Here is a 23,429-nt window from a genome sequence, read left to right on the forward strand (position 1 = left end):
GGTTTTACCCCTGAATGACGTCACATTTTCAATCTCTATGGTAAAACTTGTTTTGGAGATGAAGTATCAGAATTTCAGGAGCAGGACCTCCAAACATGCTCCTTCCAGTTCTCATCTTTTTTGTTCCCCAGTTCTACAAGCTGTTTGTTCTCATTCACGTGCCCCACCCTCCCTCCACTTATCAAATGTTTAACTTCTTCACTTGTATTTATAACACGGGGATCTGCCAGGCCCGGGAGCCCCTTCGAGCCCTTCCCCAAACCGCAGCTCAATTCACATCCAAGCCTTTCAGCTTACCTACTAAAACGCTGTCAAACCTAAAGTGAGGACGTGAAGTGTTCAGATGAACAGATATGTTTTAAAGAGCTTGGAGAGCGTATGAGAAGTCTCAGCTTTGCTGTTCATCCTTTCAGCAAATATGTACATTTTCCAAAACCTTTTCCCTGAAGTCATAAAATGCTACATAAGATTACAAATATTTCTTCCCACTGTAGCCGAAAAAGTGCTTTGTTTGCTGTTTTTCAAGAGGACATCCAGAGATAAAACAGAAGTGCGTAACAACCGCTAGAGCAGCCCACTTGAAACTCTGGCCACAAAGTGAACACAGATGGACGCTGGATTGCCATCAAACTCAACCAGACCAGGTGGGTTACAGTGAGGCATCAGTAAGTTTGGGGGGAAACGCGGTATCGTTTGGATGTGGTGCGAAAATGGGGGCAAATGTAGCCTCAGAGTTTGCTTGGACGGTGTCGTCGAATGATGTTGAGATGATAATGTGTTTGCTGTATGTTGAAACGCAGTGTGAACTCTGTATGGCGTTAAAAACAGGTGTGGATACATTTCCATATGTCGCAGTAAACATGTCTGTAAGTACTATAAAATAAAAAGGGGAGGGGCTTAATAGAGAAATCATGTGATAACTAAAGCAGTGAGAACCATCAGCTGTGGGTCCTTTCACTTAAGCCTTTGTGTAACATGTAGCAGCTGTTTTACACCTTCATGCACTTATCATCAGGAAATAAAGGTAAGACACATCCAGAGTGGAATGTTTCCACGTTTGTGTTGCCGAGCTTGACCTCGGGACATTACTCGCAGCTCTTATCTGTGGCATTTGTGCAGAACCCCTCCTCAGACATGCTTTCCCTTTATCACAACAAACAGAAACTTGTCAGTTGTTGCTTACCTCATACGTCTCTTATTTCACCATTAGACATGCTTGAAGGGCGTAAATCTTTGGGTTTTTCCAGTGCTGGTATTGGCCCAGTTACCACTACATTGTTTCCTTATGGATCTCTAAGCTTAATTGTTGCAGTCTGATAGGATAAAAGCCAAGCGGTTTCATGTCAAAGACTGTGAAGTAGCTCAGAAGTTGAGAAAGCTCTTTCTTTCTTTCTCTTCTCGTTGTCTTGACAGGCTCAAAATATCTTTAGCTGTCAAAATAAATAAAGTTTTCCACTTCAAAGTCTTTTCCTGAAAGTCTCATGTTGAGGAAAAACAGGTTCTGTCGCTCAAATAAACATCTAGAGGAATTTCGAACAGACAGCAGCTGCGGCTCAGACCTTTGACGTTTCTGACTCAAAGTTCAGTTTATAGAAAAACGATAAGAAAGCTCAAACAACTGTTACATTTTCAGTAGTTTTATTGAAAAATGCCTCTTTCGTTTCAGAAATAAATAAGAAAATAAGGCTGTGTGGAATTCACAAAATGTGCAGTTAAAACATGAAAATAGCAATCCTATGTCCATAGTCTTGCAACCAAATTGAAACTGCATCGATAGGAAATGACAACTATATTCTGCCTTAGAAATCCTCAGTAAATATACAGCACAATTATGCAATTCCACCTTTGGTAAGAAAACAAAATATTTAAAAAGAAATGCTGCTTGTTACAAAGAGTCAGAATATCAGCGGGTTTACAAATTGGTCACAATGTCACAGGGGCGATGTTTTTTAACTGAAACGGCAGTACTTACTGAAAACGACATGGGTAGATGGAAAGTGTTCAAAAACATACACGATGTACATCTCTGGACGGGATTTTACACGATTAGTGCACTGAAGCCCGATTAACACTTGCGGTTATATTACAAGCAGACACTTGGCAAGCACACAGGTTTGTAACATGTACATTTGTATTCATCTTCCTAAAGTTTGTCACATCAAAAAAAAAATATATGTTCATTATAGCCAGGGGTATCAAACCCATATAAGTACTAGTTTTGCTCTGGATATCGCTTCATCCTCACTTAAGTGTTCCTGTAAGTTATTCAATAGTAGACTTTCTGACCGCTCCTTAACGTAGCTATGATGCTAGTGTTTCTGTATTGTCCTGTGGTAGCGATCGCTTTCCTCTGGGGTTTCGTGTGTCAAACTCTCCAGCTGGCTCCACAGGTATATTCACTACTTCGGGTTCAGGTGGGTACCGGTTGGCTAGAAACATATTGAGGATGGCCAATCAAAAAACGGGCTGCTTCTGCAACTTTTCACATGCACAATTTTAAATTATATTGCACTGTGGACTTTAAAAAATGCCCTGTGTCAAACTGCTTCTCTCTAAAGTAACAAAAAGAAGTTTTAAAAGCTGTGATGACATTTACAATAAATCCCAACAAGATATTGAATAAAAAAGACATAGTAACATAACCAGCTGATACTATAAAAGACAAATGGAAATAGCAGGAAAGCAACATTTAGCACCATTTTCACCAATGTACACAAAGAGCACGATGATTAAAAAGTACAAATGAAACATGCTTCAGTCTGGACCAGAGCTGTTTAGGGCACTCAGGCGTCATAAACAGGGGTTATGCTGATGTAAGTAAGCAGAGGGTTACAAGGCACGAGCTCAATACAGATGTTAACTTGATTTTTAGTGAAATGTCTCGTTTCATACAATCATTTACAAGGCAAAACATTAGTTTTATTTACACGTGTCACCTCTACATTAACGCTCCTCTATGTTAGTACTTGTTTTGGGTGGTATTTGTACATGCTCCTTCCTCTGTAGAAGTGCTCAGTCTCTGCTTTCTATCTCCCAACGGTTTGTGGTTCAAGATGCAAACAGACCAGCAGGTTGCCATCACCGTAGCTTGTAGCTGTGAGATGATGTTAGTCCGCTCCATTCGTGTTTTTTTTTTTTCTTTTTAAATGTTCAATAATCATGTCCGTGGCGATTTATCCTTACATGCCCAATAGCAAACGGCCAAACATCTCAGAAACGGGACTTCAAAGTGTAAGCAGCACAGTTGACTTAGAACGTTTACTATGCAAAACCTGAAAATAGTTCAAACAAGGTGTGAGTTTTCTGTGGAACAAAGTAAAAAGCATCTCATTTGACCAATAGCTAGAATGCTTTACATGCCAGTTTCAAACCTGGACATTAAATGTATGGAGGTATTTAAATATACAAGTTCCAAATTATTTGACCGCTTCTTCAAAAGTTGCTATTTTTGAAAATTTGTCACAAAGCTCAACCAACAAAGCTCAACAGAGCAGCATGAGTAACTGAAAACGAATCCCAGGGAACAAAACTAATAGTTTTATTCCAATATCAACACTCTGCTGCATTCATACCTCCATCCATTGAATTTGTCCAATGAGCTGCCAGTCTAATAATCGTGCATACACTTGGAGTTTCCTCTGATGTAGCACCATGCAGGACCTACAGCGCATCAAGCGTACCTGTGTAACCTTGTCCGTTGTAAGGAATGCCAACACACTGAGAGGAGTCGCAGTACCCAGGTGGTCCCGGTGGTCCCCTCACGCCTGGAGTGCCCTGACGACCTGGAGGGCCACGAGGCCCAGCGGAGCCAGAAGGCCCCGGGGATCCGGTTCGTGACTCTCCGGGTGGCCCTGCAAATGGGAGCGAGAAGGCGAGTGAAGCCAACCTGAGCAGGGAGTCTCTACAGCTAAGCACAAAACCCCACTGACATCATCCGCAACCCGTCTGTGGAAACGGTGGGGGTTCACAGGGCAGCAGAACTGTAATTTCAACTTTTCAGTGGCTCGATTAAAGAGAGGGATGCAGTCTGGGCTGTTTGGAATCACCCCGGCCCCGTCTGTCTAGACAGCAAAACTCACGGTGGAATTTTCCCCCCTCTTTTTTTCTCTCCTTTAAGTGAGCCCATGTGTTGTCAATGAAGCCACTAAAGAAAGCTCATTGTACAACAATCTGAGCCCCCCACTCACACCCACACACATACACAGTGCGTGTGAGTCATCAGCGTGGACTTCCTAGTTGTTTCTCACTTCATTCACTGAAACAGAGATGTCAGTGTTCGGTGTGGGGTAGACATCAATAGGAGGTTCCTGTTGTTGAGGAATCACTTCCCAAGGGAACGGAAACTTTCTCGAGCACTTTTATAAGCCGCACACCAGATCTCATTTTCACCTAAAGAAAACTACAAGCTCATTCAAACTAATGACATTTTCTCTTTTTCTTGAACTGCAACACGGTCTAAAGACGTCCTGGGTGCTGTCTGAACATCACATGTGAAAATTCTTTTTCCATTTACCGTGGATGTCTTTGTAGATGTCTAATATGCACACATCACATAAATCTTTAAGAAAGGAAAGAATTGGGAAAATGTTTGGGGCCTCTCCAAAAAATTTATGTAGCGCAGCTGCCCAAACCAAAGATCCTGAGCCACAGTTACTGTAGGTAAATTTCAGCCTCTTGCTGAAATGTGTCGTTTTAATGGGGCCAGTGGGAGTACTCGGTCCTAGAAAGGTCCACCAAGAAGGTTGGAAAAGGCTGTCACGGCGAAACTGTGTTAGAGTCAGGATCGAGTTGTAAATTTGAACAGTGGGAGAGCAGCAGACTGTCTGCAGCTGCTGGAGAACAATGTTCAACAGAAAACAAGCTTAAAGCAGCTCGTTTTCTTCTCGCTATGGCCTACTTCACTTCAAAAAGATGAATTGTGTTACCTGGTGGTCCACTTGGGCCTCTTTGTCCTCTGATACCGGTTCCTGGAGCCCCTCGCTCTCCTTTATCTCCTGGCAAACCTACAGAAACATTCAAGAGGAGAACTCACTTTCAAACAAATGAAAATAAGTTCTCATATCTGGCAAAAAGGAGAAATGTCCAGGGTGTCTATGAAACACAACTGAGGTGACTCTTGATTAAAGTGTTTGCTTGGAATTGTGGATAAACCACAGAGTTGGTATCGCACCTCTTTCTCCTTGATTTCCAGGTAAACCAGGGTTTCCAGTGAAACCAGTTCGGCCAGGCTGTCCGGGCTCTCCGCGGGATCCCGTGTTGCCAGGAGGGCCCGGAGGCCCGGGTGGTCCAGGAGTGTTGCTACGATATCCGGAAGGAATCTGGTTGAGCAGCATGTCGACTCTGCTCATCTGACCTTCAAACAAAGAGGACGCATCAAAGAGATTTAGGACAGAAATATCATTTAAGATAAATTCCCAGAGTTATATGAAATATTTGACTCACTGTTCACAAGCTGTTCACAAACTTGTCGGGCAATGGAGCGCATCATGTTCTGGGATGCAAAATCTCCCTGGAAAACAAAGATGTTGTCATGAAGCGATTGTTTCCTAAAGCGTTACAAAACAGCGATGAGAAGATGATACGCACCCTCTCTCCTTTCTCTCCTTTAAGGCCAAGAGGTCCCTGTTAATGAGAGGAACAACATGAGAACAAGCGTACCACGTCCTGGACCCCTATATTTGTGCCACGTTATTCAGTACGTACTGGACTTCCTGGATCTCCTGGTTTTCCTGGTTTTCCTGTTATTCCTGGAACACCTGGATTTCCAGGATTTCCCTAAAAAAAAAAAAAAGGAGAATTTTCAGAGAAAAGCGGTTTTTATTTGAAATGACTGCACAGTAAATGTAATCGTAACATTTAACTTCTGCTCCCTGTTAATAGCTGCACAACAAGCTTTAGGTAGGGAGCTATACTTTAGCATCTGCAGCGGGTTGGGGGGGTGTAGGGGCACGTGGCACAAGCTGCCAAGAACAGATTTAAACACACACATGCACAGCAGCATGTGCACACACACATGTACACAAACACGCTCGCCAGCCGGCGCTAATGGCTCTCTGAGCACTCAGGATGGTATAGTACGTGTGCGTTCTATACTGGCTGGCATGGCGGCTGGATTAAGTGGATTCAGACCTCCTTAAACCACAGAAAAAGGAAATGAGATGCACGCACGATCCTGGTAACAGTGGAGGAAGCTACAGACTACAGCCTGCTTTTCATGTGCCGTGGAGCCAGAGGAGTAATTGTTGCAGATATATCAGGAAATAAAGCACACTCCACTGAATATTTATTTGGCTCCTTTCAACACAAACAATTCCACACTCACCATGGGTCCTGGTGGGCCTCTGGGTCCAGATGGTCCCTCCTTTCCTGGTGGCCCCTAAGCAGAAACAACATACAATCACACATGGATAACAACACACTGGAGACCCCTGCAATACATCAGCCTGTGTGTGTGTTTTTACATTAGGCTTATAGGCAGTGGCTCAATGGTTCTGGCTGACGTAAGTGAGAACATGGAGGCAACATCAAACATGGGGCCGTGTATAAGTGGCTGATCGCATGTAAAACATGTGCTTGAGTATTTCTAGGCTTTGAACACAGTGTGAATACAATGCATGTCCAAAGATCGATCTTACCCGCGCTCCGCTCGGTCCAACAGGGCCCAGAGGACCGCGCTGTCCAGCAGGACCCTGGGAAAAAGGCAGACACACTTCATCAAATGTGAATGATCAAGAACAGGACGTTTATAGAGCTCCCCAGTGGCCCCGCTGACCTAGAATTAACAGAAAAATCCTGCATTTTCCTCAGTGTCGAGCCAAAAACAGTACATATTTTGGTAGGAAAACCTCTCTCTTGTCTCTTGACGTAGGACATCTTGTAGAAATGTACATAGGCTGTTATAATAAGCTGTATTACGTAAGCAACGATCACAATGCTGCCAACAAGCTCTGGGACTTTCTCTCATGTCTGAATTTGCTTATTCAAGGACCAGAATGGCCAATAGTGAGGTTCTCTCCAACTGAACGGTGGGAGTTGGCTGGATGAGCGAAGCGATGATGGCTACGCAATACCAAGCCTCTCAAATCCAGAAAATTCCTAACTATTATATAAAATGGATTTGGCCTAACTTCATATTTGCTTCTGACAGTCAAAAAAAATCCGTGCAACCTCAAAGAACTCCCAAGAGTCTGCTTTTATTTGACCTTCATTTTCATCCACAAGCTCAGCAGGATGTCTTCTGCCATAAGTCAAAGATGCTCAAACTTCAGACAGAGTGCAAGTCTTTACCACGTCCCAATCATCTTCAGTTACAAGGCTGGAGAAGAACATGTTCCATTCCCCATTTCCCCTTTGGTAACATGAGCCTGCACTTCATAATAATTTAACTGCATCAGCGGCCTTCTACCGTTTGTCAATCAGTGGGCTGATCTGAGAGTGTGGGACTCCCTGAGGATGGCATGGTAAACCTCCCACTCTGAGTGTGGTTTTCATCCAGCCATATGGACTAAATCCAGGCTCCAGTAGCAACACCGCTCTCTGTGGATAGTCTCCCGTTTCCTGCTCACAAACCACAAAATAAAGAGAAGTACGTACTTGCAGACCGGGCATGCCTGGGTCTCCGGAATCTCCCTTCGGTCCTGGGCGACCCTGAAGATGGAGGATGAGAAAAGACAAGCTTGCTTTAGTCTTTGGGGTTGTTTTCTTTCGGTGAACCTGTGATTGTGATTGATTTTGTGTTTTCACAAGAACATCTGCAGGTAAAAAAAAATCCTAAGCGAGCCCTCTGGTCTTTCTTCACGTCGAGGGGAGTGTGATGTGTTTTGACATTAGTTATAAATCCAACTCACTGGCAAAATGTAAACTACATCAGCTATTCATCAACTTTCACACAAACTTCACTTATCAGCACATGTGAACGGTAATTTAAAGAAAAAACAGTGATAGTGTGGAAACGTACATCTACTCAGAGGATTTCTTTGGAGTGTGGATGAACTTACTGGTTCTCCAGGCAGAGAGAGTCCGTTAGGGCCTTGTGGACCTGGTGGTCCCATCGAACCTGGAAGTCCTTGCTCACCACGTGGACCCATCGAACCCTAAAGCATTAACCGAAACATACAACGAAATGTTACACAGCCTCTGGCAACCTAAAGCAAACCTTTAACTGCACATATAGACAATGATTGCCTCGGGAAACGAGCCTTTAGGTTACCTAACATAGGCCCCTCTAACTGTAGCTGTGGAAAAACATACAGTCGATAACTGACTTCAGATGTGTGCAATTTGCAATAGCTTGCGAAATACCATGGCATCGCGAAGCATATTTATCACATATCTAACTTTACTTTAGGAGCCTCATAAAATCAAAGCCTACAGTGATGTCAAGTTTAACTTACAGGCTTGCCAGGATCTCCTCTGTCTCCTCGAGGTCCTTTGGTGCCCGGGCTTCCCTAGAAAAGTGAGGAGCCAGAAATCCGAGTGAGTGTAACAACAGGAGCAAGTTCCAAAACCCCTAAAGCCCCAAAGCCAGCGAAATCCTTGCATTGGCTTAGTGAGGTTACCAAGCCCACATATTCCAGACCTCTCCTCAAGACGTCTGTACTGCCGTTTTTCCGACAGGCATTTATCTTTTGACACTTTTCCCCAAGCCCACTTTTTTTTTTTTCACATGTGCCACTTGTCTCATCCTCAAATGCTCTTTCCAGAGATTAAAAAAAAAACATCCTCAGTGTGTTTGAGTACAAATGTGAAGCTGTATGGTCACTGTAACAGAGAACGGTCTGGCTTTATCATCATCATCTCTGAAATATTTCTGTCTTCTGAGAAAACTGCTTTATCAGGTGAAGACACGCAGAGGAAGAGGAAGTGAAGGCAGATTAAGGGATGATGGAGGGAGTTTCTGTACCAAAGGTCCAGGAGGTCCCTGGGGGCCGATGCTGTCCTGCGTGCACGTGCAAGAGTGAGGAAGGGATGGACACTTGGCCTCATCTCTCTGAAAAGGACCAAAGTTGAGCAGAAACACACATTATTATTGCATATTTAACACCAACTGACAATCGAAGGCTTGTCTTTGAAATCTGTAGCATACAATTACACAATTAGGCAACAGTATCCCAACAAACTCTGGTCATCGTGAAGCTTCAGGACCAAACGCTGTCCACGTATTTGGAAATGATTGGTTGATGTGATGTGTTATATAAGACTGCAATCATTGACATGATGGATTAATATGTGATGCAAATTACACAAGAATTACATGTAATTGCCTAAATGTGCATGCATCCGGTTTTTACCATAATGCATCAAAGTAAATGTGATTTAGTGAGTGCTTGGTGATCTAAAGGAGCGTTTGTTTTCATGTAATCGGGAGGTCATGATGGCAATAGTGCGATTAGCACAATTACACAGGATACAAGGTTCCATTGAGGCCAGCTGAGGCGCTTTCTTTTCAAACAGCACTATAGCGTTTTGCTTAATGACCACATACCAGCAAACGTATACTTTGGGCTGTAAACCCAGGATAGTGTATACAGTCACAGTGGACCTCTGGAGATGTGTTACAGCTAACAGCAAAGATTAAAGGCTTCAGAGAGAACATGGGAAGCAAATGTGGCAGAATAGCCGAGCAGTGCGCATGTATGTCAGCGGCCTTCTGGCTTGTTTACGACACGATTTTAAATTGTTCTTACTGTTGCAGGCAGGTCGCAGCATCTGTCTCGGCTGATCCAGCTCAAACTGCAGACGATATCGAACATCTGGAGCTGGAACTACACAACAGAAGAAGCGAGGCTGTTAACAAATGGCTCCTACGGTGTTAAAAGCCAGACGCATTCGGTGGGAGCAGTTAAAAGTGAATTGTGCATCTATGGACAAGAAGTTTTGGATGTTCTTTCTTTGGAAATTTAAGAGATGATCTTCCAAAAGCGTTTTTCCACACTTTTGCAGTTTTAATGAGTCCCAGCTCGTTTTTTTGACTTACTGTAGCAGACTGCCTCCTTCCACCTCCAGACTTGACCATCTTGCCAAGCACTTCATAGCCATCCAGTGTGATGTTGTTGGCCTCTTTGATGGGCTTCTCTGCCACCTCTTGGCAGTCAATGTTGAGCTTGACTTTCTCTGGAGAGACGGTGATGTGGAGCTGCAGGAGGGACAGATGAAGAGAGGGCACCATTAACATCTTTGTCTCCTCAGCTGCCAAGTTGGTTGCAACGATTATTTGGCAAATATTTCTAAGAACATTGGCGCTTCTGAAAAGCTGGTTTGGCATTTAAATCTCTTTGGCTGCCGTTTAAATATTAATCTTTTCTTTATAAGAAAGTGAAACCATGAGACTAGAAATGTTTAGTCTTTGAGCTGCTGTTTGATGCCTCCACAGATAAATGGACCGTAAAGTGGGAATATACAACACTGGCATTTCCATGTGGTATTAAAGTGCTAGTCAGTGATTGTATAACAGCACAGAGTGACAAAGTGCCAGTTTCTGAAGTTTCCTATTCAGAGGACCCGGCTCCACATCTTGAAATAATATCTTTTGCGGTGTGCCATCAAAAGTCCTACACTTTCCATAGTTTCCCTTCAGAGTTGCACATTTTCCTCTGCCTATCAGTCAGACAAGCTTTCTTTATGTCAGGAAAAGCAAGCTACCAATTCTTTCTACGAAGCTATACCAACCACAGACTAGGCCATAGTTCTTGGCAATCAATCTTAAAATTATAGTTTACTTCCTTGGAAACAGAACAAACTATCTGGTGAGACCACAAAGAGAGAGGGCTGCCGTTTATCTCCAGGTCCTGGCGTGGATATAATTCGCCACGATGCTCCTGAGGGCTTACCAAAACATGGTTGGATGGTATACTGTACACATTACCTCACTGACCAGTAAGTAAACACAGTAAAAAAAACACAAAAAAAAAACCACAGTGTCACTGGAAATTGAGGCTTCAGGAAAAATAATGACCAGCGCTCCCTCAGCTGATGGTTGCTGTTAAATGATTTTGTCCAAATGCAGCAAAGCGTTGACAGACGAACAACTTTCATTCATCAATTGTTAACACAGAGGGTTTCACTGTGCTCTGCTGTGTCAACACTCCACAGTCACAGCACATATGGTGAGATTTCAAGCTGACACCGTCGCCGCTCCAATGCACATGATATCCGAGATTTATTTCATATCACATTTTGTTGCTCTAGGCTCCGTCCTCCGTCTTCCTCCATTTTTTTTCCCCCAATCCTGAACCTCAAAAGACTCAAAGCCCTGTTAATAAGCAGGCGTAAGTCTTCTCTATGAAAAAAAAACGGAATTATCTTTAACTTTGTCGACTTTTTTGTCAGAAATGAAGATTATAATCAATTTGGCATTGGGCTCACAAAGAGCGGTACACTGGCACCGCCTTCATGAACAAAGACAACGCAAACTAAAATGTACTTTTCACTATTACAACAACTTACATGATCAAACTTTAAGCAGTGAACACGCGATTGGTCATCATGACATATGGAAAAAATCTTTGGTTACCAGCAAGGTTCCCATCAGTCAAATGTGGTGGGGGGCGGGAATTCCCCAGTGGGGCTAGTGAGTGGTTAGCATCTGCTATAGTCATCTCAGAGAGTGATCCCACATGTTTAAGTAGCAGTTGACCACGACCTCCCCAGCTTGGGTTACTCTTTATTAACTAGCCTGAAGGACACAGAAAATACTCTAGAAGCGAGTCAAAAACCTGATTACATGACACAAAGTGCTTTCTGTCTAACATTCATGCACATCCAGACTCCACTGAAAGCATCGGGACTGGCTTGCAGACAGAGATTGATTCAGTTCCAGTTAGCAGATGATATCCTCTACCAGCTGATCCAATGAAAGCTGAGGTGTAAGGTTAGAAAGTAAGTCTTCACTAAATCTGTATTCACTCCGTATTTCAGATCTCACTGCGTTTCGCTTTTCTGCACACACACAAAAAACCCAACTATCATTTGTGACAGTCTCATCAGTGGTCACTCTGGCTGAGCCTGCGCACACTCATGCTGAGGTCAGTCTGTAATAGCCACAAAGTGTTGGAAAACCACTGACAACATGTAAACACCCTGCACCGCAGCAGTCAGCAGCGGCATTTACTCAGCAGACCAGCAAATAAGCAGCTAGGTAGACCGCTGCAGACTCGCCAGCTCATGCAACAGCAACTATTGCACCACAAACCGACTACCCAGTGCTCACCCAGCCCGAGAGAACGCACATGCACGCGCAATCGCACGCACCGAAGACTCGACCGACTGTGATGCAATTAAAATCCAATCCTGACCCAACATTTTCCAGGGTCGCATTCATTCATGAAGTCACCCTGCAATTAGCTGTGTAGACGCTAAACGGTCAAACTAAAAAGTAATTTGCTGCAGGCTCTGATCTCTGGGCCAGTACATCACGCTGAGCTCTTTCATGTCAGGAAGTGGGGTGGCAAACTTTGATGTCAGATAAGATGTCTGTATGTCGAAAAGGGTCGTTTACTTCGATGACCTTAGAATAAACGTACAAGTGTACTAAATACGGAGGACGCTGTCTAGAAATAGCAAATGCAATTGGTTGTGACTTGGAGTACACCGAAACCAGCCGCTTTCCCCCCGGTGATCAATTTAGCATCGTAAATCTTTCCAGGTTTGTAAAATATACCGTCTTACTGTGCTGAAACAGAACAGGGGATGTTTTGAAGTCACTGATGCTTTGCACTGGCCACAAAGACAGTCCATGTCTCTATTTACCGCTTTCTGTAGCCCAGAGAAAAAGCATACGATACAAATGGTGTTTATCACAGTAGTAAGCCCGGCATGTGTTCCTAATATAGCGGCTAAACCGACGAAGGGAAAGAAACAGTCTGAAACACAATATCGCCGCTGTTGTTGATATTCTGTGTAAGATGAGAGGTTTTGGCCGATTGTTTGAAGAGTTGATGTTCACGAATCTTTAAATACGTGCCACTTTAGGAGTTCTGGCTTAATTTCTCACAGGAAATCTGGAGCAGATGATGGTTTCAAAATAAAGAAAATGTTTCATCAAGACAGTTGCAAACATCTGGATCCTGGAGCCTTAAATCCACCGCTCACTGTCCTTGCAGCGTTCAGCCAATAATGTGTTTCCTTGCTTTCACAATGAGAAAAGTACACATTCCAGCCCAAATCTCCACCGATCGCACAAGCAAATTTCAGCCGATTCATCACGGGGGCTACTGATTTTTATATCTTCAGCATTAACTTAAACTCGTCCTGAAATTTCAGCTTTTAGTTTGAAAACCGAGAACATTTAGTAGACGGGGAGGTCGGGTGAAAGACGCTTTTTCATGCACCTGCAGGAATGTCTTTTGGGGAATTAAATGAAGATGTTTCGTGTTGTTTGTGGAAAAAATGCAAGCAAGTCAACTGAACCCACATAAAAATTGATACAGCGAGGAGCAGATTGGTTTGGAATTCATCTAACAACTACCAGGAAAGCTTAGAGTCTTGATGTGGTCAGACCGCCATGATTCACTCTAACAGTCTGCAGCAGAATTTCCCTCCAGCCAAAGTTTTTAAAACTTATTTATAGCCTCCACAGCCCATTTGTCCTATTCACTGGCCGTGGCTTAAATTAAAGTAATATATATATATATATATATGTGTGTGTAAAAAGGGGCCACTTTGACAGCAGGTTGCCACTTTGAGATTGATAGCAGGAACCTTTTGATACGGCTACATGACCCTGAATGTTTTGTCACATCTTCGCATTAAAAGGTAATTCAGCCAAAAGAAAGGAGGCATAGAAGCCACAGAGTGTGAAAGGATGTAAAAACAGACGTGAAAAGACTGAAAACACAAAAGCCTTCAGAAAGGAGAAGCAGCGCTCAGCTCACAAACAAAAGACTCCCAGTCTTTCGCATTAAAGCCAAAATGTCACTTTGCTCCTCTCTTTAAGAATCACGCCCGATGTTTACCTTGTGGAAGCTGCCGTGGAAAACCCGCCTCACTTGCTGCTCGTTAAATGTGGCTCTCTGGATCTCTCCTCGGGTGTCCTTGTTGTAGAACGTGACTGTTTTGCTGGAAGCTGAAAAGAGAAGAGCCTTTGATGAATCCCTGACAGTGTGTTACAGCGCAGTGGCACGCAAAGCACAGACTATAGAGAACACATGCTCGCAGAGAGAGCAGGATAAAGGGAAGGATAAAGGGAAGGCTCGGAGGGATTAGGACAATTCCTGTGGTTATGTGCATGCACATGGTTTGAACAAGGTGCTGTTTTAAGAGTTAAAGCTCCCAGCGAAACAACAAAAAAGTCCAATTGTATTTCAAGCAGTATGTCCTGAAGCTTTGCAACTAGCACCTTTAGTGATTTATACAAAAAAACAAAGTACGATTTTAAAGAGTGTACAGCTCAGGGTAAGAATATTCAGCAGGGGAGACTTACGGTTGACCGTGACCCCGACTTCAGGGTTGTTGTTTTTGTCGGCAATCTGCCAGATATCAAAAGCTTCAGAGGGCGTGTCGGGCAAGAGGCGGAAGAGCAGGATGATGGTGTAAGAAGGGGGAAGACCATCCGGATGGATCTCCCTGTAATTGTGAAAAATCACACCCTGTGATCAGACGCTGTGCGCTCGTTACTGTAGCAGATTAATATTGATATGCATAACAAATGGTCTACTGTGTGACACAGCCGGCACATGTTTTTCCCATGGCCTTGATTAAATTGTGCACATGTTGAAAGGGTTTTCTGTCTTCTTTCAGGTTGAAAGTGTTTCCACTTGTGTGCATAAGACAAATGCTGCACTCACGCACACTAAAGTCGCATCATTATAAACATATTAAGAAGACTTTTGGACACTACAGCTGTTGTGCAAGTGTTTAACAACGCCTAAATGGTGCCCAATAAAGAGACAAAGCACTTGACTCAGCGGTGATTTGTTTTCTCCTTGTAAGAAAAAGGTGGGAGGGTGGGGGTCTTGGGGATTAAAACGCTACACCCAAAATGTTCCTGCTAACACCTCATATTCTATGAGCTGCAGCAATAAAGAGGCCTGAGCATCGGGGAGACCTCTGTGACTGCAGAGGCTGTTGAACTTTATTACGAATAATGAAGCGTGCAGGCGATAAGGCCAGTAACCTGCGATTATGCACACCCTCTGTTTTCACATACAGCGAAACCTCAGCTCTTACTTGGTGGGCTGGTTCAGGAAGGAATCTTTGTGCAGCCTGTAGGCGATGTAGCTGTTAAAGGAGCCCGGCTCCATGGACACACCGTTCATGGCAGCGAATGTCTTGTCTGTGATATTGAACGCCTCGAGCATCCTGAAGCCTGGAGGGGAAGAACAACGAGAGAAACCTCCTAGTGTACCACATAACAGCATTTAGCAATGTCAACAAACTCTGCAGGGATTATCTGCTGTGTACACTGCATGGTGATGTTGTGTGCTTACCAGGCGTGGTGAATCCATTGATGTAGATCAGAGGGCAAGCTGAGACACAACGAAAAGATACAAGGAGTTGGAAAAACAGATTACGGCAGAAAGAATGTGATTTATATCCCTTTATATATTTCCCCAGGCAATGGATTGGTAGGAGCGCGCGACAAAGGGAGAGCTTCCCCTTAACTCCGCTGTTCACTAATCAACCCGTCTAATAAAGTTTTTGTCTGCGCCTGCGAGTGAAACTAAACTTTAGTTGTTGTTTTCTGATACATGAAACTTACTGGAAGTGGCTGTTTCACAAATGAAGGTGATCAGGTTGTCCTGGATTTTGGCAAAAGCGTCGTAGTCGTCTACCACAAACACGTGTCTCTCGCTGGGCTTGCTGCCGATGCTTCTCAGCTCGGTCATATCCACGTCGGCCACTCCGACCACAAACACGCTGTAGCCTGTCGGCGCAAAACACAAACACACAAAAACAAACAAAGACCATTGTTAAGTCTGCAACAAAAACCCGCTGCGGGGATTAATACAAGAGTTTATTAAACAGGCCAGAAAGTCTGGTTCAGATGAACTAAATCGACGTTCAGGAGCAAATGCTTCCCTTGTTTTACTTCTTCTATAGCACAAATGCAAACACACGAGCCAGCGATTCATATTTCCACACATACCAGAATGCTGCAGCTTCTCTGCACTCTTCTTGACCTCATCCTGGGAGCGTCCGTCCGTGACGACCACCAGCACCTTCGGGACGTTCCTCCTCATGCCGTTGTCTGAGGTGAACACCTTCTCATAGACGTGCTTCAAAGCAATGCCTGGACGAAGAAGAAAACGGGAGAAGAAGACCATCGAACCTCAAACGTTCACTACAGTCAGAACTTTAAGTTTGCAGCTTTTTTTCCCCAGAGCTTCACCTGTCTTGGTGTTGCCTCCTCTGTAGCGGACGCCCTGCAGAGCTGAGATCACGATGCCTTTGTCGTGGTAGGTGTTCAGTTTGAACTCGGTCCTGGCGTCATCGCTGTACTGCACAAATGAAACCTGTTCACCGAGAACAAAAATAAGAGGATGGTGACGACGGTGAACACAGATATTAGGAAATATGTGCATGATTTTTTTTTTTTAAGAAGCCACCGAAACATCAGCTGACCTGCATGCCTTTAGGGCTGATGACATCGAAGGCTGCAGTCATGCTTGTAACAAACTGGAGGACTTTATTGAAGCTGTCGTCTCCAATACTCCAGGAACCATCGATCAGGAAGACCAGGTCGGCCTTGGCACCTTTGCACACTGCGATGCAGGTAAAGCAACGTTAGAGGCTGATTGCGCCTGGACAAAGTAAATACATTGATTAAAGCTATCCTTACCATCTAACGCAGGTGGGACTGTTGCTGGAGGAGGAGGAGTGGGAGCCTTTGTTGGCACTGGGGTGGGTTTAACCACTGCAACGCAAGAAAGAATCGCATGTATGAATTCATCATAGCTGGTAAAATGACATCTTTGTAACATCAAAGAAACAGGAAGTTCCAGCAGCAGCCGTTTCCTTACACGTCCTCTCTTTGATACTGACTCCAGGTCCCTCGAGATTGGGCGTTTGCGTGTACACGGTGGCATTGTAAAGAGTGTCGGGGGTTAAGCCGTCAAAGCAGTAACTGTTCTCTGAGCCTCTGACGGTGATCTCCTGAGCCCCGCTCCTGGAGGCTAAAGGAGAAGAAAGAGGAGAGCGACTTAGCAACTGATACTAAAATGTTACTGTGACGTGTAACCGGGTGAACTGAACTTACTATCGAAAGGATTGACTTTGAGTCTGTAAGAGGTGGCCGCTCTGTGAGGGGCCCATCGGAGGCAGAAGGAGTCGTAGCCAACGTTGTAGGTGTTCAAGTCCGTCACATTCAGATACACTAAAGACAAGCAAACGCAGCTCATTACAAATCCATCCGATCCAGACATCAACCATCAGGTAGCAGCGTACTTACAGGTGGTGCCTTGACCGACCAAAGGTGCACTGTCACCCGTGTTGTACTGTGCCAACACCTTCAGGTCATAGGTGGTTCCAGGTTTCAGGTTATGGAGCTGGTGGGAGGTTACGTCTCCAACAGACACCTCCATGGACTCATCCGAGCCTGAAAAGCAACATTAATATGACTTGCATGTAAGCAATGAGGCTTTTTGTCTAGTAACAACTCATACAACTAGAAAAACAACAACAACGATATATAGTTTTTGATCCAATGCTAAAGCATGTCCGTACCCTCAGGTTGGTAGATAATCTTGTATCCGTTAACCCTGGAGGGGGCGGGGTCCCAGGACACCCTGAAGCGGGTGTACCACTCATCAGAAACACGCAGATTCCTGGGGCCGAGCATTCCCACTGCAGGAAGCAAAGACAGAGCGGCGCAGTCAACACAGGATAAGGTTCACTGTAATGGGATGCACAGGATCTGAGTTTTGGTGATCCATCAGCAGCTGGGTAATTTCTGCATCTGACTTCACTGCTCATAATAACATTGAGTGAAATATTCTAATGTGCGATTAGCGGGATGATAAATTCCAGCACATGAAAGAAAGTAAAAAAAAAATCATAATAAGAATAATAATCTGCCTGAAGGAGCGGAGCGGCATTACGATACGCAATAGTGTTTCTTTTGTTTGAGAAGCAAAGTTAGGCAAGACTCTGGCCAGCACTACGAGGATACGATCTCCTTCACTGGAGTGCAGGCAGCTTTTCTGCCAAAGGCATTTTGTGCTTTTGGCATTCTTTAAAAGTCAACAATATCACTTATTCCACGTTTGGTATAATGTTCAGTTCCTCAGGAGCCTCATTAGTGAATCAATCCGTTCGGATTTTCTGCTCGCCGCTGATCAATAACACTCGCTTATTGAATAAAAACTCTCACAGGGTCGCACAGATGGAACAGCTTGTACCTGTGCGTCCGTCACCATCCACCTCTCCTCCTGCTCCATCAGCATAGATGGCGGTCACTTTGATGTTATACGGCGTGTCCGGGTCCAGGTTCTGCAGGATCACGTTGTTTCGGTTTCCTGGCACTGTAGTCTACAAGCAGATGAATTGGATGCATAAACAAGTGCCTTTGTTATTTATGGCCACAAAAACATCGCTGTCGAATTATAAATATGCTCACATATCCCTCAATCGGGTCTCCTGTGATCTGGGCGTAGGTGATGCGGTACTCCATGACAGGACCATCTGCATGGTCCCAGCTGACAGAGAGGGTAGTGGTGGTGGGGTCGTATACGCGCAGGTTCCTCGGGGCACTTCGAGGCACTGAGCACAGAAACGGGAAGAAGAATATGGTTTTGCATTTTTGTTGAAAACACCTGTGCAGCACTCAGAGCTGCTAACAAAACAAACTGGCCCGAGTTCTTACATGTCTTTCCTGCATCCATGATAGCAGGTCCTTCGCCATCGCTGTACAGAGCAACAACTCCCACATTGTAATCAGTGTTTGGAAGCAGCTGCTGCAACAAGGCTGTGGTGGTTGACCCTGGTACCAGAATCTGTGCAGAGACACAAAATAAGTGAGCTTTTATGCACACATGCACCAAAGGGCCAAATCCAACATTCACGCAGCCACAGACTCTGCCCCTCTCGTCTGGCAGCTGCTTGTTTTCTACACCTGCCTTTTACTGAATGGCTCCTTGTTGTCAGCAGCAGTGAAAGGAAGAGCCAAACAGTCCTTTGATGTTCAGAGGTGTGATAGTGGTTTAAAAAAGGACAGAAAAGGGGGCTAGGTGGGTGACAGCCAGCACTGATGGAGGTGACAGCTGATCGTGTGTCCTTAGCCTCAGAGCGGTTATCTGGACAGGCTAAGGTCAGCGCTCTGGGTGTCTGAATCATGCCACAGTGTCTCCTGGTCAAACTTAGGCTTAGGACTCAGCAGCCAATGATGATGAAGCTAAAAAGCTACGCTGCAAATTTCCAGGTGGCGTTGGATTTGGTGGTGCTGGCTGAAACAGGCTACATTACCACTGACCCGCATAATTAGCTCTGGCCATGCAAAGGGCACGATCCTGTCCTAAACGTGCTGACCAAAGGGGGGGGAAAGAAAGCTGAGTGCATGTCTTTATCAATACGCTGGAATTTCTATCACCTTCTTAAAGACACTGTCGTTAGCGACCCAGTGAAGAAACTAGTGGTGCAGTCCATCTGGCATGGATGTTGAAGAAAGCTGATGCAAAAAGACGCTTTAAAAGTTTTTATGGATTCTTTGAGCTGCCCAGAAATCTTTAACATATGAAGATGTGGGCACTCTGATGCCAGATGGCACGCAGCACGGAGAGAGCGGGAGCTGCAGCTAAAGAATTTCTGCTTTAATGAACGTGTTTGAAACTCAAGCACTTATTTACACAAAACAATCCAAATGGCAGAAAGTGCACACATGCAAACACGCTCGCACCAATGCGTTTGGTGAGCAGGCCGAGTGCTTTTAAAAGTAATTGCACGGTAAACTGCAAATGCTCCCACTTCCAGCTCCATGTGGTGATCCTCAATATTTGTGCGCATTCTGTATGATTGAAGGCATTAGAAATAAACCTGCTCTCAGTTAGTTTTCTCAAGTACAATCTAATAATATAATTTACGTATCAGCCATTCCCACACAGCAGTTGGAAACTCACTGATTCTGAAGGCTTGGCACCGTTCAGAGGAGAGTAGACCACCCGGTACTGCTGGACTGGACCTGTGGCAGCTTCCCAGCGAACGTTCAAAGTGTTGGTGGTGGGGTTGTAAACCTGGATGTTTCTGACGGGGCTGCGCTCCACTGCAGGGACAGGAATATTGTTTGGTAAGAAGGAATTAAAGAGGGGCAAGAGAACGAGGACGAATGGAAAGGAAAGGCTGACAACTGCAAAAATGGCAATAAATTAAGGCTAAAAAACCAACAATTAAACAAAACCCATAAGAATGAAGCACAAATGCATAACTGGGGTTCCAGTACTGGTAAATACTCCAGATGAAAAGGTTTACGAGTATCTAAATAACACCTCTGTGAATCTCCTGTAGTCCTGTCATCCTCCCTTTGTCTCAGTTTATAAATCATGGTCTGGACTCATTTTATGGCCAGAACAGGACAACATGAGAACTCTCCAGTAAAACTCCCCCAGCAGCCAACAGAGACGAGTTTAGGATGCTATTTAACAATACAGCTATCAACAGGGCACTTCCTGTCAGTGCCCTGAAGGTTAATGAAAAGGATACAGAAAGGCCTATGTGCAGCTCTGTGTGAAGCTAGACTTCTAAAAAACCAAAGCAGATGTTTGGAGGTTTTGTGCTGCTCTCAATTATAACCCCATAAACGCAGGAGAAAAAAAAGTAAGCAAGCTTCCGTACTTTAAATGTTTTACAGACCAACGCTTGTTACTTTTAAGATGCTGTGAATGCTCGCCGAGCAGCTTGTTAGCTCAAACGGTTGAATCAGACGAGAGCCGATTCAAGGCCTGACGTTAATGAACATAAATATATGTACACAGGCAGTGTGAGCTTTGACTTGTCCACTGAAAAGCCACTGAACATGATGAACTATTGCTACAGAAGGGAAAATGGGGGTAACAGTAGCTGGCACGGCGCATGACCCCAGCAAAGCAGGCTGAGAGCAATTATACATATAATGCTCTCTATTCATTTCAAAGCCCCTGTTTCTTTTTCCCAGAGAGGAGCCAAATACCCCAGCCCCGCCATTACCCTGACCGCTAGCCTTCACTCAACCTATAAATGGACAATGTTACAGTAAAGAGAGAGGAGACACCATTATAGTGCTGCCAGGCCAGAGGAATTCCTTCCTGCGCAATCACCCCACAAAATGCTGACTAATTCCCAGCAGAGTTCGGTGGTTCAGCTGTGGGAGAAACTGGAAAACCGATGTTCACTCAAACTAAGCTGACTGAGCTCAATGCTGTCATTTATTTTAAGCTTTAAGTTCCAGTTTGCAGGTAAGGTTTAAAGCTCTGTCCCAGCGAGTCAGCTGAATGCTCTCTCTGATGGACGTTTTTCGTACCCGGGACGTCGGGTGATTGCGGGTACCCCGGTTCAGACTTTTTTTCACTTCTGGAGAAGGAGATGGGATTTGAGCTGGCTGGATTGCAGATTTTCAGAGGATTTGGATGATATATTTGAAACAAATCAGTTACAACTGGCTGCCTTATTGAAGGTTTCTGACCCAGCAGGCCAGCAGCCGAGGCCACTCGGTTCATTCCGGATAGACGGGAATTGATTCCTGACACTGGAAAATAAATCCCACTGCCACTTCACGGCATCTCATTCACAGGTCTTCTTCTTGGTCTGCGTGGGCTTTTCTATACCCTGATGACAGAGGTCGCTGTCGCTGCCTAACGACCTCGCGTGGATCTGCAGTGGATCTCGTTACCTACAGCAGCGGTTGCATGCGTGCAGTGCTTACATGTTTTGCCGTTCTCAGACATGCGCAGTCCTTCTCCAGCAGCATATACGGGAACCACAGACACAGTGTACACAGTATCAGAATCCAGGTTCTTCAGGACGGTACTGTAGGTACTGCCTGATACCTGCACCTGTGCAGAAATACAACACAGCATACATCATGTCGGGGTAGTTCCACTGGAGATGGCTGAATGTCGCTGTTAATGTCTTGCTTACCATGTCTTCCACTCCTCCAGCTGCAGGCATATAGAAGATCCTGTACTGACGGACGCTACCCTCAGCAGGCTCCCACTGGACGGTCAGGGTGCTGGTGGTGGGGTCAGTTACCCGCAGGTTCCTAACACCACCCAGAGGCTCTGGAATAACATAAAGATATGATAACGTTGCATCCATCAACAAGGCTGAACACCATGTGTGAGCTTTTTTAAACTGAGAGACTTTCCATGAGTGTGATGTATTCATATATCCAAGACTTGGCTGTCATATTTGTTCACAACTCACTGGTCTTTCCGATGCCCTCCAGCGGTCCGCTAGCTCCTTTGGCATAGACTGCCACCACGCTGATGCCGTACTCGGTGTCAGGCGTCAGCTTAGGAAGCAGGACTGTAGTCTTCTTTCCTCCAACCTGGGTCTAGTTAGGGAACAACAAATGAAACATAGTTCACTAGTTTAGTAAATTTCACTTGGCTTTTCAGTCCTTAAAATATTTCTGCATTTCCTGTCTCTTTTGCTGTAGCTTTAAAAACAACTCTGCAGCTCTTTTATGTGCTGAGGAGGAGGTATTTCCTCTGTTTTAGATGGAATAAAGTATCCTCTGCGGGGTTTCTCAGATTGATAACCTGATGGAAAGAATTCTACCTGAAAGCTTCCAGCAGGAATGCTCTGAGTGTTTTTGGACAAGGTTAGCATACAGTACAGTGGCCAAGGTAAATATGTCCGCTAATGGTGGAAACAGTCAGATGTCTTGTTGTGACTAATGATGGATTTACTGCAACGCTGTTGGCTTTTGCTATAAGGAGTAAATATTCTTAGAGAGTGTGTGTCTGTTTGCATTTGCTGGATTTGTTTTATCACTGCGTTTCGGGTCAAGACGGCACTTATTATTTTTATTATTTGGCACTGCGGCAGTTTTTTCTTCTTTAAGTACAAAATGTGTGCAGCCCATTTCCAAAAAACACACTTATTTAACTCAGGGTTACTCATACACGTCGAAATCCGGACACTGAACCAACACGACCTGGGTAAGCGTCCGCTTTTCCATCAGCACAATTACATTTCATCAAGAACCAAAAGAAGAAACCTCACCGAGCCGTATTTTAAACATACAAACAGTTTGATGAACTTCCAGTCTTAGTCACCTAAAATGACAAATTCTGGATTGCACCTGTTAAAAGGTGGCTATAAAAGTGTGAAGGACCAGTGCACGGCAGCACTTTAAACTTGATCTGCAGGATAATATCTGACACCAGTGACTGGACTCTGCCTCTTCAAACATCTCAACTTTTTATGACGTTCAAGTTTGATCTCTTTTAATCTCATAAATAAACGATCAGACGCTTCGCATCAGCGTGAAATCTCGTGTGTAGATATTTGCTCGTCCTCAG

General features: G+C 44.5%; 1 protein-coding gene across 3 annotated transcripts in view; it reads right to left on the bottom strand.

The window, feature by feature from the left end:
• Positions 1-1,621: 1,621 nt before the first annotated feature.
• col12a1a (collagen, type XII, alpha 1a) overlaps positions 1,622-23,429 on the bottom strand; it is a 46,537-nt gene continuing 24,729 nt past the window's right edge. For 2 of the 3 annotated variants that reach the window (XM_005922370.3, XM_005922369.3), the window contains 35 exons: positions 22,327-22,456; positions 22,042-22,181; positions 21,827-21,956; positions 20,049-20,191; positions 18,800-18,929; positions 18,554-18,696; positions 18,336-18,465; positions 17,662-17,781; positions 17,387-17,533; positions 17,195-17,311; positions 16,959-17,111; positions 16,778-16,852; positions 16,561-16,700; positions 16,328-16,451; positions 16,085-16,228; positions 15,698-15,862; positions 15,426-15,464; positions 15,166-15,304; positions 14,420-14,562; positions 13,953-14,062; positions 9,977-10,135; positions 9,687-9,764; positions 8,903-8,989; positions 8,394-8,447; positions 7,998-8,093; positions 7,594-7,647; positions 6,636-6,689; positions 6,323-6,376; positions 5,704-5,775; positions 5,587-5,622; positions 5,443-5,509; positions 5,171-5,353; positions 4,926-5,003; positions 3,681-3,851; positions 1,622-2,429 (listed from right to left, as the gene is read on the bottom strand). In XM_005922370.3, coding sequence (XP_005922432.1) covers positions 2,302-2,429; positions 3,681-3,851; positions 4,926-5,003; positions 5,171-5,353; positions 5,443-5,509; positions 5,587-5,622; positions 5,704-5,775; positions 6,323-6,376; positions 6,636-6,689; positions 7,594-7,647; positions 7,998-8,093; positions 8,394-8,447; positions 8,903-8,989; positions 9,687-9,764; positions 9,977-10,135; positions 13,953-14,062; positions 14,420-14,562; positions 15,166-15,304; positions 15,426-15,464; positions 15,698-15,862; positions 16,085-16,228; positions 16,328-16,451; positions 16,561-16,700; positions 16,778-16,852; positions 16,959-17,111; positions 17,195-17,311; positions 17,387-17,533; positions 17,662-17,781; positions 18,336-18,465; positions 18,554-18,696; positions 18,800-18,929; positions 20,049-20,191; positions 21,827-21,956; positions 22,042-22,181; positions 22,327-22,456 — 3,933 coding nt within the window. In that variant the 3' untranslated portion in view covers positions 1,622-2,301. Of the gene's footprint in view, positions 3,273-3,680; positions 3,852-4,925; positions 5,004-5,170; positions 5,354-5,442; positions 5,510-5,586; positions 5,623-5,703; positions 5,776-6,322; positions 6,377-6,635; positions 6,690-7,593; positions 7,648-7,997; positions 8,094-8,393; positions 8,448-8,902; positions 8,990-9,686; positions 9,765-9,976; positions 10,136-13,952; positions 14,063-14,419; positions 14,563-15,165; positions 15,305-15,425; positions 15,465-15,697; positions 15,863-16,084; positions 16,229-16,327; positions 16,452-16,560; positions 16,701-16,777; positions 16,853-16,958; positions 17,112-17,194; positions 17,312-17,386; positions 17,534-17,661; positions 17,782-18,335; positions 18,466-18,553; positions 18,697-18,799; positions 18,930-20,048; positions 20,192-21,826; positions 21,957-22,041; positions 22,182-22,326; positions 22,457-23,429 lie in introns of all 3 variants that reach the window. The other variant, XM_005922371.3, reaches the window with a different exon arrangement.

This window comes from Haplochromis burtoni, unplaced genomic scaffold (assembly GCF_018398535.1).
Source record: "Haplochromis burtoni strain Fernald_Lab_line unplaced genomic scaffold, NCSU_Asbu1 Contig_55, whole genome shotgun sequence".
Taxonomy (NCBI): Eukaryota; Metazoa; Chordata; class Actinopteri; order Cichliformes; family Cichlidae; genus Haplochromis; species Haplochromis burtoni.